The 16354-nt window shown below is 47.8% G+C and overlaps 1 protein-coding gene across 1 annotated transcript in view; it reads left to right on the top strand.

The window, feature by feature from the left end:
- The window catches only part of LOC137640973 (snurportin-1-like), a 156365-nt gene that overhangs the window by 99111 nt on the left and 40900 nt on the right, over positions 1-16354 (top strand). The window contains exon 4 of the mRNA XM_068373430.1: positions 4562-4749. Within this exon, the coding sequence (XP_068229531.1) occupies positions 4562-4749 (188 nt within the window). The remainder of the gene's footprint in view (positions 1-4561; positions 4750-16354) is intronic.

The following is a 16354-nucleotide window of genomic DNA, read 5'->3' as shown; positions in this document are numbered from 1 at the left end:
TGCTGATCCCACACTTGTACATCATCGTTCGATGGCAAGAGAAGTTTTACCTCTTTGCCTCCTCAGTCTTTTTCTTCGGAAGAAACTGTCCATCCTGTCTCGTCTGGTTACTGACCTTCGCCTCCGTCTCTGGGGATTGCTAGGCTCTGAAACTCCGCCATGGAGGGGTTCTTCCTCTTCGAGCCAAGGGACATCGAGCAGGCAAGGAAAGGTGGAGGAAATCCAACACTGATTCCCTCCTTCGTAGGGCCCTTACAGCTCGGCCCTACAGACCTCCAGCCCTTCCAAGACCAGCCTTACAAAATCAAGTATTAAAACAGCAGAGGTTTTGAAAACAGAGTTGTCTTAGAATCCCTTTCCTGTCAAGGACGGGAAAGGCAACAAGTCCAATCGAGGAGGAAAACTTCAGAGAGGTGGCGGTAGAAACTGTAAACGTGAGGAGAGGTCATCTCCCTGCTTGTCCACCAGTAGGGGGATGCATACAAAGCCGCTGAACCAGGTGGATGCAGCTCGAGGCCAAACCTTGGACGATCTCCGTGATTCATTCAGGGTAACGCGTCCCGTTCTTTTCATCTCTTCCACCACTAACCAAGAATCCAGTGTTTTTGAGCTCCATTGCAATGGGATCAGCAAAGGGGCAGACCATTCTGGCCAAAATTCAGACCTGGTTGGAGAAAGGCCCTATCCAGGAGATCCTCGACGGTTCCCCTGGCTTCTTCAGTCGACTCTTTCATGTGGAAATGGGGTGTGGAGGCTGGAGACCAGTCACTGATCTCTTAGCTCTGCATAAGTTTGTCATACAGACTTCGTTCAGTATGGAGACGGCAGACTCGGTCAGTCTAGTGATAAGACCACAAGACTTCATGTGTACTGGATCTAAAGGGCACACTTCCAGATCCCAAACCATCCGTCTTCAAGGAAGTATCTGAGTTCAACATCAACAACAAGTCATACTAGTTCAAGGTGCTGTGTTTCGGCCTTTCCACAGCACCTCAAGTCTTCACAAGAGTGTTTGCCCCGTGTCTTCTTGGGCTCACAGGTTCAACATCTGTCTCCTTCACTACCTGGACAACTAGCTATTCCTACCAGATTCTGTGGCAACCCTTCATCAGCAATGAGACAAACATCTGAGACTTTGCCAAGATCTGGGGATCATGGTAGTCTAGAGAAGTCTTCCTTGCTTTCCACTCTTAAGACTGGTATGCCTGGGCATGGTATTAGGCACCTAAAATCATAAAGCTTTCCCATCAGACAGGATAGCAAGGCTAAAGAAAGTCGCAAGGCTTATCCTCAAACGAGATCTCCCAGCTCAGAAGGGGCTATGTCTCCTCGGACATTATCATCCGTGGCCTGTCTAGTTTCCATTGGTCACCTCAGGATTCGATCTTTCCAGTAGCATCTGAAGTCCCATAGGAATCAGGCTTTTGATCTTTCGCGCACACTGATTCCCAGGGGAGGGGATCAGAGAAAAAGACGTACAGTAATACCTCACAACACAAAATTGATTCTTTCTGGAGTTGCTTTGGTACAGTGATTTTTCCGTGTTGTGAGTCACATTTCACATGCAAATTGCCTAATTTATTCCATTCCAAACCCTTCAAAACACCACATTAAATCTCATAATAAAGCTGCAGTATAACCACAATGAAATACTGTACGGCCAAATACATTTGAACCATTCAATATACCTAAACTAATTGTTAATACCTGTAAATTAAGTAGTTATTACAACAATGTAATAATAAGTGGAAAATAATACAATACATACAGTACAATACTGTACATATGCTAAATATACAGTTCCATGCTTACTGTACTATTATAGTTACCCCTATTATAGACTAAAGCTACATTTTCTGTTGTCTGAACCCATTTTATTAAAATCTTTGTAATGGGTGACTTTTATTCTCGGCCTGGCTGGCCAATCTCTTTTAAAATGAAACATTTTTCGTAAAGTGAGTCATAAAAATATTCACATCTCGTTCCGCACCTTGAAAATTTTTTAAGCAGATTCTTTCGTGAAGAGAGGTATGACTGCTACTTGCCCGCCAACCCTGTCCCCCTTGAAGTCCTACTTTCAATTTCCTTTTGATGTATATATATATATATATATATATATATATATATATATATATATATATATATATATATATATATATATATATATATATATATATATATATATACATACAGAGAGAGAGAGAGAGAGAGAGAGAGAGAGAGAGAGAGAGAGAGAGAGAGAGAGAGAGAGATATTATGAAGATATTTCGAATAAGAAAATTGCATAAAACAATGCTATGTGCGCATAATCGCAGTACAGTAGCGTGACCTTGAGATCAGCTGATCGCTACCGATAGTAAAACCAAAGTAATTGTTAAATATTGAAATGCTCCCAAAATTGAAAAATAGCACATAAACATGCTTTATTAAACCACTATTAAACACTATAAGTTCTAGTGAAATATGAAGACTTAATAATAAAATAGATTTAAATACTGTTTAAAGCTTTAAAAATGAATGAGCCGTACGAACCCACGTACACACACAGAAAAAGAGAGAACATATTTCTATGGTTAAAAATAATGGCTATAAACGAAGTATACGAAAACTATATCATCATGTAACATTCTGGTACTGTATATAATATTCATCTTGAATATATTTCAAATAAATTACGTAATTATATAAACAATACGCCATTTGTATGTGCAATGTGGGACCGTCAGATCAACAGCACAGCTGATCACAACCAAAGATAAACAAAAAAGTTGGTAATTGTTGACTGCGAAAAATTTTTCGAAATTGAAAAATAGAATACAATAGGGATTTATTAGAGCATAAGATATACTATGGAACAAGAAAATTAAATAATGAGGTACAGTAAGAAATATTGATAAAATATGACTTGGATGATTGCCGAATCATAACACAGCTTGATAAATCTATGGAAACTTCACTTTTTTAGTTCGACATACACCGAAATCGACTTAAGACGAGCCTCTCGGTCCCTATCTCCGTCGTATGTCGGTGACTACCTTATAAAAAAGAAATTCCCCATACCAATCTTTAGAAGATAAACAGTTCTAATGTGTTTGCCACGTATTGGCATAGTATCAGATTGATCCCAGCCTTTGACTATGAGTTTAAGCTATTTACTTGGGAGGCCACTGCTGTGGTTGAGCACCACAGTATGGGATCAGGCTTGCCCGGCTGATATTCTGGTGAGACTGGAATTGAAACTCGACACCTTTAACCTTTGACATTTATAGTAACAGTATATAACACCAAATACAGTAAAGCCATCCACTGAGCAGTAGTCTTTCCCTGTTGTAACTGTAAGGTGGTGAATTTATCATTACTCAACTTTACTTACTGGCCTAAAGTTGTGAAATTAGCTTATTGTACTTTATTCAAACTTCCCAATGGATAAGTTTTGTTACCATACTGCACTGATGTTGGGAGATCATTATGGCATCTGGTAGCCTCTCTACTTCTAATCATCCATGAAAGAGATTGACTAGAATAAAGAGTGATAACTTTATGGAATTAATGGTGCAGTATTGTTAAATGCAATCAGTCAGTTATAGTAAAACTACATTATGCTTTGGCAGTTGATTGCTCAAAACATGCTCTAACAAAAAAAAAAAACACTATTGCCAGTGACATGTCCCAGAAACCCTTTAAAATTATTTCTTAAAAGTCCTTACATACAACAGATTTTAATCCCCAAAATTACCTGAAACTTGTATACAATAAATAGTTAAATATGTTAGATCCTTGCTCCAGTGGACATTAAATTAAATGAAGATCTGATAAAGAAGCCTAAGTGGTTTTGTCAATTTTATTGAGAGAGTCAGAGAGTTCTTCCTACTCTGAGGTGGGTTTATAAAAGTTTTCCCTTGAATACAGTATTCTTTAGTAATCCTTAAGCTTTCCTTTATTTTTGAATTTTTTGAAGCCTTGGATTTCTGCTCTTCTTATCTTTGTAGATAAATCCTCCATGAGCCAGGCCTATTTCTTCTTTCTGTTGCTAAGCAACATCTGTTTCCCTTACTTCCTGTGTCTTGCTTTTTTCATGGCTTACTTAGAATGGGCGTTTAGTTTAATATCCCAATAACTTTCATGTTAACCCTTTTACCCCCAGGCTATTTGGAAATTTCCAACCCTTAACCCCCAGGGGTTATTTTTTTCCTCAGCACATTTTGCAGTATATTTTTTTTAAATTGCTCTATCAGTCTTAATTTTTGTCATAGAGAGGTCAGGTTGGTCTCCTTCTCTTGGAAAATGCCTGCATTTTCTCAAAACATTATCAAAAATAGGAAAAAAAAAATTTTATAGCATTTTTTTGCAAGGACGTACCGGTACGTCCATGGGGGTAAAGGGATGAGTTGTGAAACGTACCAGTACGTCCTTTGGGGGTAAAAGGGTTAAGAAATATTGTAATAGAATAGTTTAACCAGATCACTGAGCTGATATTCCTAACTCAGAACTGGTTCCATTTGATTTATAAGTAGGATTTCACTTATGGTAAATGTTATTATATACTGTTTTCTCATTTTAGATTTGAAAGACTTCCTTATTATGAATCCTCGCCAGAAGCATTATCCAAGTTATTCGGGGACGGAGGTCAGTTACCTTTCTCTGTGGAGTTAGATGGAATTCTATTTTATAATCGTGAAACTCACTACACACACGGACCAACACCGTTAGTTGGATGGCTGAAAGCCTATATGATTCCAGAGATTTTAGGTAAGTATTTTTCATGATTTATTGTTACAGTAATGAATAGGATACTTTTCTGTATTGTTCATACATAGGGAAACTATTGAATTGTATAGCCTTGAAGTTTTATTTCTTTTGTGGGTGAGAGATCTCTCTGAGGTGGCATTAGTACTCCCTTCTCTTCACCCATCCCATTCAAGGTCAAGCTTCAATATTCTATCTTTACTTCCAGTAATGACTCTTCCTTTTTAAATATAAACTTGTATGCAGAGGTTAGTGACAAGCCTAATTTGTTCTTCTGATTTGTTGCCTTATAGTTTCCATCATTATCTTGTTTACCATAGATTTAATTTTGCTTGGTTCCCATACTAACAAACCTTCTGTTATTTATTTGAATTATCTTTTGACAAAGCAGGAAGGTAGCCATTAGACTTGAAGTGCGAGGTGGCAATCCTACCTAACCGCTTGAGCGGGTAGGCTTGGGGTTACCCAACCACCTCTATATACAGTGGAACCTCTACATATGATTGTCTTTACATATGAATTTTCCAACATCTGAAGTAAAGTTCGATCAAATTTGCGTCTCGACACCCGAAGTCGTGCTCCAACATACGACGTAGATCATACGCGTAGAATTTTCTCAAAGCGTTGATCGTAGTTTCTTGTTTACGCTAGTAGACGGCAGCACATCGGAGGGACGCCAATCGAGCGTCGCCTTGTTCAGTCCTCTCATCTCGTGCGCATCGTGTGGTTGTTCTCTATTCGCTCCGTTATTAACAGTGTTTTTTATCTTCCTTTTCTCACGTTTCATTTTGATTTTACGTTTAATCATGGGTCCTAAATAGCTTAGTTGTTCCGTAACCGAAATACAAACCATGCTATTTACATTGGGTTTACCTTTTAGCGTAGCTGAAATGACGAGCCAATAGTTTTTAACGAGGGTTAATTACCCCCGCGCTAGGTAGTGGGGGTTAGGGGAAGGGTAGCTTGCTACCCCTCCCCCCCCCACACCGGTGATTTGCTTCACTTCACTTTTGGCTCCGGCGATGAACAGACGTGTCTGTCCATCGTCCTCGTTGACAGCCTTTAATCTTTTTTTTCTGCTTTTTCTCTACAGCGTGTGTGTGTGTTAGAAGTTGACCACCTTTATTATTGCTATGCGTACGTGCCCTGGAATTGCCGGCCGCCCTTGTGGTACCTTTATGTCGGCCATGGATACGGATCCTCACACCCTTTGCCCGCAGTGTCGAGACCGACGGTGTGATCAGGAAAATATGTGTAGTGAGTGCAGGGAGTGGTCTGCCTCCCAGTGGGAGAGGTTTGGCCGCCGGCGTAAGAAGAAGTCCAAGAGAGACCGTTCTCCTTCTGGGGTTGCCTTGAAGGAGGAAGGTTTTCGGGACTTCTTTCGTCGCCCAAACCTCCTCCGAAGCTCCCCCTCGTTCAGCTCCTAAGGAGAGTCGGCCGAGTGGTAGCGCAGGCCCTAGTTCTGTTTCCCGACCTTGGGTTGGGGGAGAGGGTGTCGCCTCCCATAGCGGGGCGGTTCCCCCTCCTCCTCCGGGGGAGGTCATTGATAATTCACTGTCTAATGATGATCTTTTACGGATTTGGGCTTCCCTGGGGCTTAAGGGCTTGCCCTCCAGGGTTGCCCTGATTGACCTTGTCCAGTTGGGGGCCGCCGTTAAGCTGTCGCCGGTGATAGCAGAGGTAGACCCTCTGTCTATCGTCGACGTCGTGGTAGCAGAGGCCTCCGACGGGGCGGGGCAATCCTCTGCAGGTGCAGTTGAGGATGTTGGTGCTGACGACTCTCCTCCCCCTTCCGTACATCCTTCGAAGGGAGAAGGGAGTCCTACGGGCTCGTCTGCTGTCCAGCTTCCCTCTAAGGGGAGTGCCTTGACTGAGACTCCCCTTCGGAGGACTGATGGTCCTGATGATCTTCCTCGTGGCCGCCTTCGCCGTAAGGCTCACCGTCTGCTGCGTCGTAAGGGCCTCCCATCCCCTTATAAGGGTGTTAAGAGGCGCCTTTTTGGATCTTCTTCTTCTGAAGGGGACTCTTCTCGTCGTATTCAGCCTACGGCTCCAGCTTCTTTAGACCTCTCTGGGGATCGGTCTCCTACTCCTGCTAGAACTTCACCTTCTGGGGACCTCGTCACCCGACGGGCAACGGTCCCTTCGGGGCAAAGGGATTCTTCCCTTTCACGTGCAGTGTTAGTGCACAGGCACTCTCTTGCTCGTCAGCACTCTCCTGCTCGTCAGCGCTCTCCTGCTCGTCGGCGCTCTCCAGCTCGTCAATGCTCTCCTGCTCGTCAGCGCTCACCTGTTCGCCAGCGCTCTCCTGATGTTCGCCCTCCTTCTCGCCAGCGCTCTCCTGAGGACATCCTTCAACCTGTTGTTCCTGAAGAGCGCTCAGCGCGCCAGCGTTCCCCTGCTCGCCCTTCTGCAGTGTTAGCGCATAGGTGCTCTCCTGCTCGTCAGCGCTCTTCTGATCATCGCCCTCTTGCTCGCCAGTGCTCCCCTGTGGTCTCTGAATATCATGCAGTCCCTGTTGGGCACCCTGCGCGCCATCAGTCTCCTGAGTGCTCTCACGATCCTCGGCTTGTTCCTGCACAACATCGCCCGCGTTCTCCAGCGCTTGTTTCTAAAGCACATGTTGCCCACGCGCCTACGCTCTTCCTGTTCCTGTTCGTGAACGCGCCGCGCCGACTGTTCCTTCACAGGATTTCTCGCGTCACCCTCTTGCTCGCCAGCGATCACCTGCTCGCCAGCGTTCACAGACAATTCTACAATCGCCTGCTCGTCAGCGTTCTCCTACGCGTCGGTGATCACCTGAACATCGGCGATCTCCGGATCACCCGCGTTACTTACCGCCTGCGCGCATGCGGTCTCCAACGCGCCGTCGCCCAGAGATTCTGGAAGGTCATGGTTCACCCTTCTGCTAGCTCGCCCTCGCGCGATCGTTCGCCTGCGCGACCTACGCGCTATCGCTCGCCAACGCGCCATCGCTTGCCTGCGCACCAGCGTTCGTCAGTGCACCACCGATCGCCTGCTCGCAATCGCTCTCCCTTGCGCTACAGGTCTCCTGACTAACGTCGCCAGCGATCTGCGGAGCGTTCTCACTCGCCCACACGGCAACACGTTCCCTCGCCATCGCGCCAACGCATTCGTTTGCCGGCTTGCCCACGCGCTCGTTCGCCTGTACGCCCTCGCGCCCACTCGCCTGCACGACCGCTCGCCTGCGCGCCCGCGCGACTGCTCGCCTGCGCACCCGCGGGACCGTTTGCTTTCGCGCGACCACCGTTCGCGTCGAACTTCACAGCCAGTGATAGCAGCAGGAACGCGTGTTCCCAGACAGCACTCTGGATCGCCTCCATCTAAACGCAGGACTGTTGTGCAGGACAGGGAAGACACTTCAGAGAGGTCAGTGCGTTTTTCTTCCTCCCCTTCTTTTCAGGCAGGTCCAGTGGTGTCCACTCCGAAGGATCGCCCGATCCCATTCCCTCCAGCGAGGATTTCGGACTCTGTGTCCGTGGAACAACAGACTTGGTTTGGTCCTCTGATGCGGGCGTTAGTGAGGGTAATGAAACCAGCACTCGCCGATCAGGGCAACAAACCAACTGCTGCCTCACCTACGCTGAAGAGAAAGAGAGGAGTGGACTTCATGGTGACTTCCCCCAGGGCGAAGTTGGTTCCTAAGAGGTCTGTCGGGAAGGCCCCTTCCCCTGCTCGAGGACGAGGCTTTTCTGTCCTCGGGTGAGTCCAGTGAAGCGATAGTCTTCCCTTCAGCACCAAGGGGGGAGCCTTCTCTTCATGGAGGAGAATCGTCTCGTGCGGAAGGGGCTCTTCGAACCTCTTTGTTGGGATCCTGTATCCCTCCCAGGAGGGAATCCAAGGACTCCAAGACCATCCCGAAATCATCTTCGAGGATTTGCCAGGAACCCGCGGCTCCCCGGGGGAACGTCCACGCTTCACCCCAGGAAAAGATTCTGGGGACAGGAGACTTAGCTGCCAGCTCACAAGGAGGAGATCAGCAGGAATCTGAACATACCTTCTGGCAGGTCCTGAGCCTAATGAGGCAACTCAACGGGCTCATGGACCCCGTGATCGCCCCCCGAGAAGGCAAGGACACTATCTTGGACGAAGTGTTCGACGTTCGGAAAGCCCCTAAGTCCAGTGCGGCTCTGCCCTGGTCTCGGGGTCTGAAGAGTGCCAGAGCCAGGGCCAACGCCCAGCTCGCGATTCTTGCCTCCTCCAGTCGTTCCTCTGCCGGGAACAAACTCATCCCTCATCCTCGTCTCCAGCAGAGGAGGTTTTTTGAGATCTTGGGTGAGTCCAGTCTCGCTCTTCCTCTCCATCACTCCATGGAGGAGCTGGCGAAGGGAGTTCCCCTTGAGAAGCTCTCTGCCCGGCAGGTGTCGTTCTCGGCGTCGGAGATTCTGAGCCATGAGAAGGTCGTGAAGTGTGCCATGCAGGCCACTTTGTGGTTGGATTTTTGGCTAGGAACTCAGGGCATCCTGTTGCGCTCCGAGGACTTGTCTAAGGAGACCAATAGGAAGGCCCTGGAGACCTTCTTACTCTCAGGCACCCGCTCCATCGAGTTCTTGGCGCACCAGGTCACCACCCTGTGGGCCAACTCTGTGTTGAAGCGGCACGATGTGGTGACCAAGAGATTCCATTCGAAGGTCCCTGCCATGGATGTGTGTAGGCTCAGACATGCTTCCCTTCTTGGGGAGAATCTGTTCGAGCCACAGGACATGGAGCGAACGGCTGAGAGGTGGAGGAAATCTAGCACGGACTCCCTCCTCCATAGGGCCCTTACAGCTCGGCCCTATAAGCCTCCAGCTCCGCCGCAACAGCAGCAGCAGCCTTGTAAGGCTCCGAAGCAGGCACTGGCAGTTAAGAAAGTGGTGTCTAAGCCCCAGCCCTTTCCAGCCAAGGTCAAGAGAGGCGGCAAGTCCTCCAGGGGAGGCAAGGCTCCTAGGGGTAGCGGCCGCGGCCGCAAACCCTAAGGGTGGCAGTCCCCCTGCGTGTCCACCTGTGGGGGGATGCCTTCAGCGTTGCGTCCGCAGGTGGCAGCAACACGGGGCCGATGCTTGGACGGTCTCAGTGATCGGCCAAGGCTATCGCGTCCCATTCACAACATCTCAACCTCCCCTGACAGCGAATCCAATGTCGTTGAGCTCCTATGCCACGGGGTCGGCAAAGGGGCTGGCCCTTCGGGCCGAAGTCGAGACCATGCTAAAGAAGGGTGCTCTCCAGGAGGTCGTCAACGGCTCCCCAGACTTCTTCATTCGACACTTTCTTGTAAAGAAGGCGTCTGGAGGCTGGAGACCTGTCATCGACCTCTCGGCTCTGAACGGGTTTGTCAAGCAAACCCGGTTTAGCATGGAGACAGCGGACACGGTCAGACTTGCGGTGAGACCACAAGACTTCATGTGCACACTGGATCTAAAGGACGCGTACTTCCAGATCCCAATCCATCCGTCTTCCAGGAAGTACCTAAGATTCTGCCTAGACGACAAGATCTACCAGTTCAAGGTGCTTTGTTTGTCTCTCCACAGCTCGTCAGGTGTTCACCAGAGTGTTCACCCTGATTTCATCTTGAGCGCACAGGAACGGCATTCGTCTCCTTCGTTATCTGGACGATTGGCTGATCCTAGCAGACTCGGAGTCGACCCTTCTTCAGCACCGAGACAGGCTTCTAGGTCTTTGCCAGGATCTGGGGGTCGTGGTAAACCTCGAGAAGTCCTCTCTGCAGCCGTCCCAACGACTGATTTATCTAGGCATGCTGATAGACACCAATCTCCACAAAGCCTTTCCATCAGACGACCGGATAGCAAGGCTGAGGCGGGTGGCGGAACCCTTCCTCAGGCGAGAAGAGCTCCCCGCCCAGTCGTGGTTGCGTCTTTTAGGTCACCTGTCCTCCCTGGCTCGTCTGGTTCCAAACAGCCGCCTCGGGATGAGATCCCTACAGTGGCGGCTCAAGTCCCGGTGGAATCAAGGATCCGATTCTCCGGACATTCTGATCCCGATGGGATCTTTGGAACGGACGGACTTGCGGTGGCGGCTGGTCGACGAGAACCTGCGGAAGGGAGCGAGTCTTCTCGTCCTCCCCCCACGGAATTGACTCTGTTTTCGGACGCGTCAAAAGAAGGGTGGGGGGCGCACGTTCTGAACCAGAGGGCCTCAGGCCTTTGGTCAGAATCAGAAAAGTGCCTGCACATCAACCTGCTAGAATTGAAGGCCGTCTCTCTGGCTCTTCAGCAGTTCCAACGGACCCTGGCGGGTCACTCCGTGGTGGTAATGAGCGACAACACCACGGTAGTGGCTTATATCAACAAGCAGGGAGGCACTTTTTCGCAGCAGCCATCCCATCTTGCAGTAGAGATTCTGAGGTGGACCGAAGTCCACTCGATAACACTATCAGCTCGCTTCATTCCTGGCAAGAGGAATGTGCTCGCCGACAGTCTGAGCAGGGCCTCGCAGATAGTGAGTACCGAGTGGTCTTTGGATCCTCAGATAGCCAACAAAGTCCTGACTTTGTGGGGTTCCCCGACTGTGGACCTGTTCGCGACAGCGTTGAATTTCAAGCTGTCTCTGTACTGCTCCCCAGTCCCGGACCCCAAGGCACTCTGGCAAGATGCCTTCCAGCAATGGTGGGACAACATCGACGTGTACGCCTTCCGACCGTTCTGTCTGATGAGAAGGGTGCTCAAGAGGACCAGACTATCGGTCAACTGTTCGATGACTCTGGTAGCTCCGCTATGGCATCACGCAGAATGGTTCCGGGACCTTCTTCTGCTCCTGACGGAGCTCCGAAGGAAACTTCCTCCACGACACGAGCTTCCCAGACAACCCCACTCCGACGTCCCTCACAAGGCCGTGGCCTCACTTCGGCTTCACGCCTGGAGACTGTCCAGCGTCTCCTCACGGAGAGAGGCTTTTCGCAACAGGTTGCGGAGAGAATGTCTCGGCACCTGCAAAAGTCCTCTGAGAGAGTCTACCAGGCGAAGTGGAGAGTCTTTTGTGGTTGGTGTCGTGGGAGGGGTATCTCTCCACTCGATGCCACTATTCCAGCAATAGCGAACTTCCTCGTTCATCTGCGGGAAGAAATGCGCCTCTCTGTCTCGGCAGTGAAAGGCTATCGTTCAGCCTTAAGCTTGGCCTTCAGGCCGAAAGGCGTGGATATTTTTTCCTCGCTAGAACTCTCTCTACTCATACGTAGCTATGAGCTTACCTGCCCCCAGTCGGAAGTGAGACCTCCTCCTTGGAACGTGGTTCGGGTCCTCAGGGCTCTTAAGAGACCTCCCTTCGAACCATTACGCCAGGCCTCCGATCGCTACCTGTCTTGTAAGACGGCTTTCCTACTCGCTTTGGCTTCGGCCAAGTGGGTTAGTGAACTTCATGGTCTCTCGTACGATATCGCCCATTCAAGGGGATGGGGGGAGGTAACGTTCAAGTTCGTCCCTGAGTTTGTAGCCACGACTCAGAATCCTGGAGTGCCGGATCCTCGGTTCGACTCTTTCAGGATCGCGAGTCTCCGCTCTGTAACAAACGACCCAGACCAGCTGCTACTATGTCCAGTGAGGTGTCTGAGGCACTACTTGAAGAGAACGGCTGCAGTCCGTCCTCAAGTGCGAGCTTTGTTTGTGAGCACAGGCAGGACTAAGAGGAGGGTCACCAGGAACACCATCTCAGCTTGGATTCGAAGGGTTATCCACCATGCGTTGAATCCAGACCCTCCTCCGTCACGTCGCCCTAGGGCACACGATGTCAGGGGTGTTGCTACGTCCTTGGCTTTCAAGAGAAACTTCTCTGTGACGCAGGTACTTCAAGCTGGGGTCTGGAAGCGTCAGACGACCTTCACAGCAAGACGTGACCCACAGGAGCCTCGATACGTTTTCTATCGGCCCTGTGGTGGCTGCACAACAGCTGGTCTAACCTCAGGCTCCTTTTTGGACAAGTAGCAGTAGGTTGAGGGCGTTGTTACCCGGTCTTAGTCTGCGTGAATGAAAGAGTATGTCTGTCCCTTACTTCTTTCTTCATTCTCCCCTCTCTTGGGAAGCAGCATCCTGGTCCTCGCATAGCTGACCTCGACCTCTGCAGGTAACCCATGCTTCTTTGTGCTCCTAGTATTAAGCTTAATACTGTTGCATCCCCCATACCTTGACGAGGTGGTATTGGGAACGTCCTATCCTAGATTCCTATCTAAAAGTCTCAAGGTCAATTTCATAGGACGAGTCACACTTTCCTCCACACACTACTTATGTAGGCCACTCGTTCCTAGCGATGCTAGGAACTTGTGAAGTGCAGGGCTCCTTTTCTCAAGTGCTGCTCACTGAGGGATTGAGCCCCCGGGCAAAGCCGAAGTCAGTAAGGCTGGGGACTTTCCACCCTTCCTAAGGGGTAAGTCACCCAATGTAAATAGCGTGGTTTGTATTTCGGTTACGGAACAAATGACAAATTCGAAAATAATTTGTATTTTTCCTAACCATACAAACCTTAGCTATTTACACATATTTGCCCGCCATCCCTGGCCCCCAAGTCAAGTCCTATCTCTAAGTGAAGTGAAGCAAATCACCGGTGTGTGTGGGGGGGGGTAGCAAGCTACCTTTCCCCTACCCCCCGCTAACTAGCGCGTGAGTAATTAACCCTCGTTAAAAACTATTGGCTCGTCACTTCAGCTGCGCTAAAAGGTAAACCCAATGTAAATAGCTAAGGTTTGTTTGGTTAGGAAAAATACAAATTATCTTCGAATTTGTCATTTTCGGTTCAGGAAGTAGTAGTGGTGAGAAAAGGAAGAAGTCGATGCTTTCATTAGAACTAAAACAAGAAATAATAGAAAAACATGAGCGAGGTGTGCGTATTAGCTATCTGGCTAAACATTGTGGCCGGAATATGTCTACGATCTCGACGATCATAAATCAGAAGGCAACCATTAAAGCAGTCAAGCCATCGAAGGGAATCACCATTATTTCTGAACGTCGTAGCCTTACTCTGGAAGAGATGGAATGCCTTTTGTTGATCTGGATAAAGGACAAGGAGATTGTTGGCGATACGATCACTGAAACGATTATTTATGAGAAGGCCAGCGCTATCTATTGTGACTTGAAGGCGGCGGGCTCTGGGGGTGACGCGGGGGAGAGTTCAACCGATCCTACGACGGAGGAATTCAAGGCGTCTCGAGGTTGGTTCGAGAAATTTAGGAAACGGACTGGGATTCATTCAGTTGTTCGGTATGGAGAGGCTTCAGGTTCGGACACCAAGGCTGCTAATGATTTTGTTTAAAAGTTCGAAAAGATCATGGAGGATGAAGGCTACGTAGAGCACCAGGTTTTCAACTGTGATGAAACCTGTCTGTTTTGGAAAAAGATGCCTTGTCGAACATATATTACTGCCGAAGAGAAGAAAATGCCTGGACATAAGCCTATGAAGGATCGGTGGACTCTTGTGCTTTGTGCCAACGCCAGCGGGGACTGCAAAATAAAGTCGTTATTAGTTTACTATTCCGAAAACCCTAGGGCATTTAAAGCACATAGCATTAATAAAGACCTGCTGCATGTTCTATGGCGTTCTAATTCTAAGGCTTGGGTTACTAGGCATATCTTTGTGGAATGGGTAAACGTAGTTTTCGGCCCTGCTGTCAAGAAGTACCTTTCGGAGAGGAAGTTGCCTTTGAAGTGCTTGTTTTGTTTGGATACTGCACCCGCTCACCCCCCAGGACTCGAAGATGATATCATCGACGAATACAAATTCATCAAAGTTATGTATCTTCCACCGATTACCACCCCTATCCTACAGCCCATGGACCAGCAAGTCATCTCTAATTTCAAGAAGCTCTACATCAAGCACTTATTTAAGCAGTGCTTTAATGTCACGCAAAGCACCAACTTAACTTTGCGTGAATTTTGGAGGAGCCATTTCAATATCGTGCACTGCTTAAAGATCATAGATCAGGCTTGGGAGGGAGTAACTCGTCGGACACTAAATTCAGCTTGGAATAAGCTTTGGCCTGATGCTGTTGCTCCCAGAGATTTCAAAGGTTTTGGCCCCGAGCCTGGACCTGTGCTTGCTGTCAAGGAAGACTTCGAAAAGATTGTATCCCTTGGCAAGTCCATGGGTCTGGAGGTCGATGAAGATGACATCACCGAACTCATCGATGAGCATCATGAAGAGCTCACCACCGAGGAACTCAAGGAGCTGCAAGCCAAGCAGTATGATGAGTTCCAAGCGCAGTTGAGTGAGTCGGAGATCGTGGAGGTAGGTCACATCTTAAGTTCGGCTGAAATAAAACAGATTGTTGTGACATTAAAAGACTTGGCTGTTGCTACCCAAGCTTTATTCAACTTAAACTTCAGTAGATTATTCCCTGAAACAACCATGAACATAATTAGCAATGACCCCATAATAAATGTAATACAAACTATGTTAGATCCTCAAAGTAAATCTAATTAAATCAAATCGATACAAATGGAATAAACAAAAGGAAATACAAAAGAAACAGAGAATTACTTGATAAGTTGCTGTGACTGTCCCTCCATCAGGTAAGTAAACAAAGTATGAAAAGATCACTAGACAAATGGTTCAGAGTGAGGTATGAAAGAGCAAAAGGACAAAACAATATTATAACATTCTTTCCCTCTAGATATAAAATTGGTTACATCGCTTCATAAGTAATCATTCCCACCCATATTGGTTCGGAGCCCTTGACACCCGGGTTGATCCACGTACTAGAGGCGATGCAGCCTCTGTTCTAATTTCAGCTTCTGGGTGAAGTCCCATACCTTCTGGAAACTCTTGATGGGTTGTCGTGGGTGACACTGGAGATTGAGATGGTATGGCCTCTGGTGACAGAAGGTAGTTCTTGATTTTCAGAAACAGAATTATCCCTAGAGCATGGGGCCAAGTCACGTAAGGAAACCATTGGCTCTCGTCCGCTGGGATGTCTAATGTTAGCATATGTTGGGTTAGCAGATAATAGTTTAACTTCATCCACTAGGGGTTCATTTTTGCTTGTTCTGACAAACTTTCTCAATAATACCGGTCCTGACGACATAAGCCACGAAGGCAGAGAGCTCCCCGAGGATGAGCGGCGCAGAAATCCAAAAAAGTGTTCATGGGGTGTGACATTAGTTGCTGTTGACAGAAGGGATTTAAGTGAATGTATCACATCAGTGATTACTAATTCCAAGTGCTGATCGGGAAGATTTCGAGACCTGAGTGCCAGCTGGATTGCCTTCATACAGTACCATTGAGCCGCTCCATTTGCCCATTACCGATTGGATGAAAAGGGTTAGTTCGACTTGTTGCAACTCCCTTCTGTGCAAGATAGGTTTTGTGCTCCCTGGACATGAATGAGGTTCCTTGATCCGAATGTATATTCTGAGGCATCCCACACAGGCTGAATATTTGTTTTAAGCACTTAATCACTGTAGTTGTGTTCATGTTGGGACACGGAAAAGCGAAAGGAAAACGAGAATATTCATCAACCACAATAAGTAGATATGGGTTGCGTGAGGCTGTCGGATCTGGTCCTTTAAAGTCAATGCTTAATCTCTCCATTGGTTGTGTTGCCTTAATGAGTGTTCCTTCTTGGAATTTGTAGAATCTTGGTTTCAATTCTGCACATAACCTGCAA

The sequence above is a fragment of the Palaemon carinicauda genome, chromosome 5, assembly GCF_036898095.1.
Source record: "Palaemon carinicauda isolate YSFRI2023 chromosome 5, ASM3689809v2, whole genome shotgun sequence".
NCBI classification, from domain to species: Eukaryota; Metazoa; Arthropoda; class Malacostraca; order Decapoda; family Palaemonidae; genus Palaemon; species Palaemon carinicauda.
This window is presented reverse-complemented; position numbering and strand designations above follow the sequence as displayed.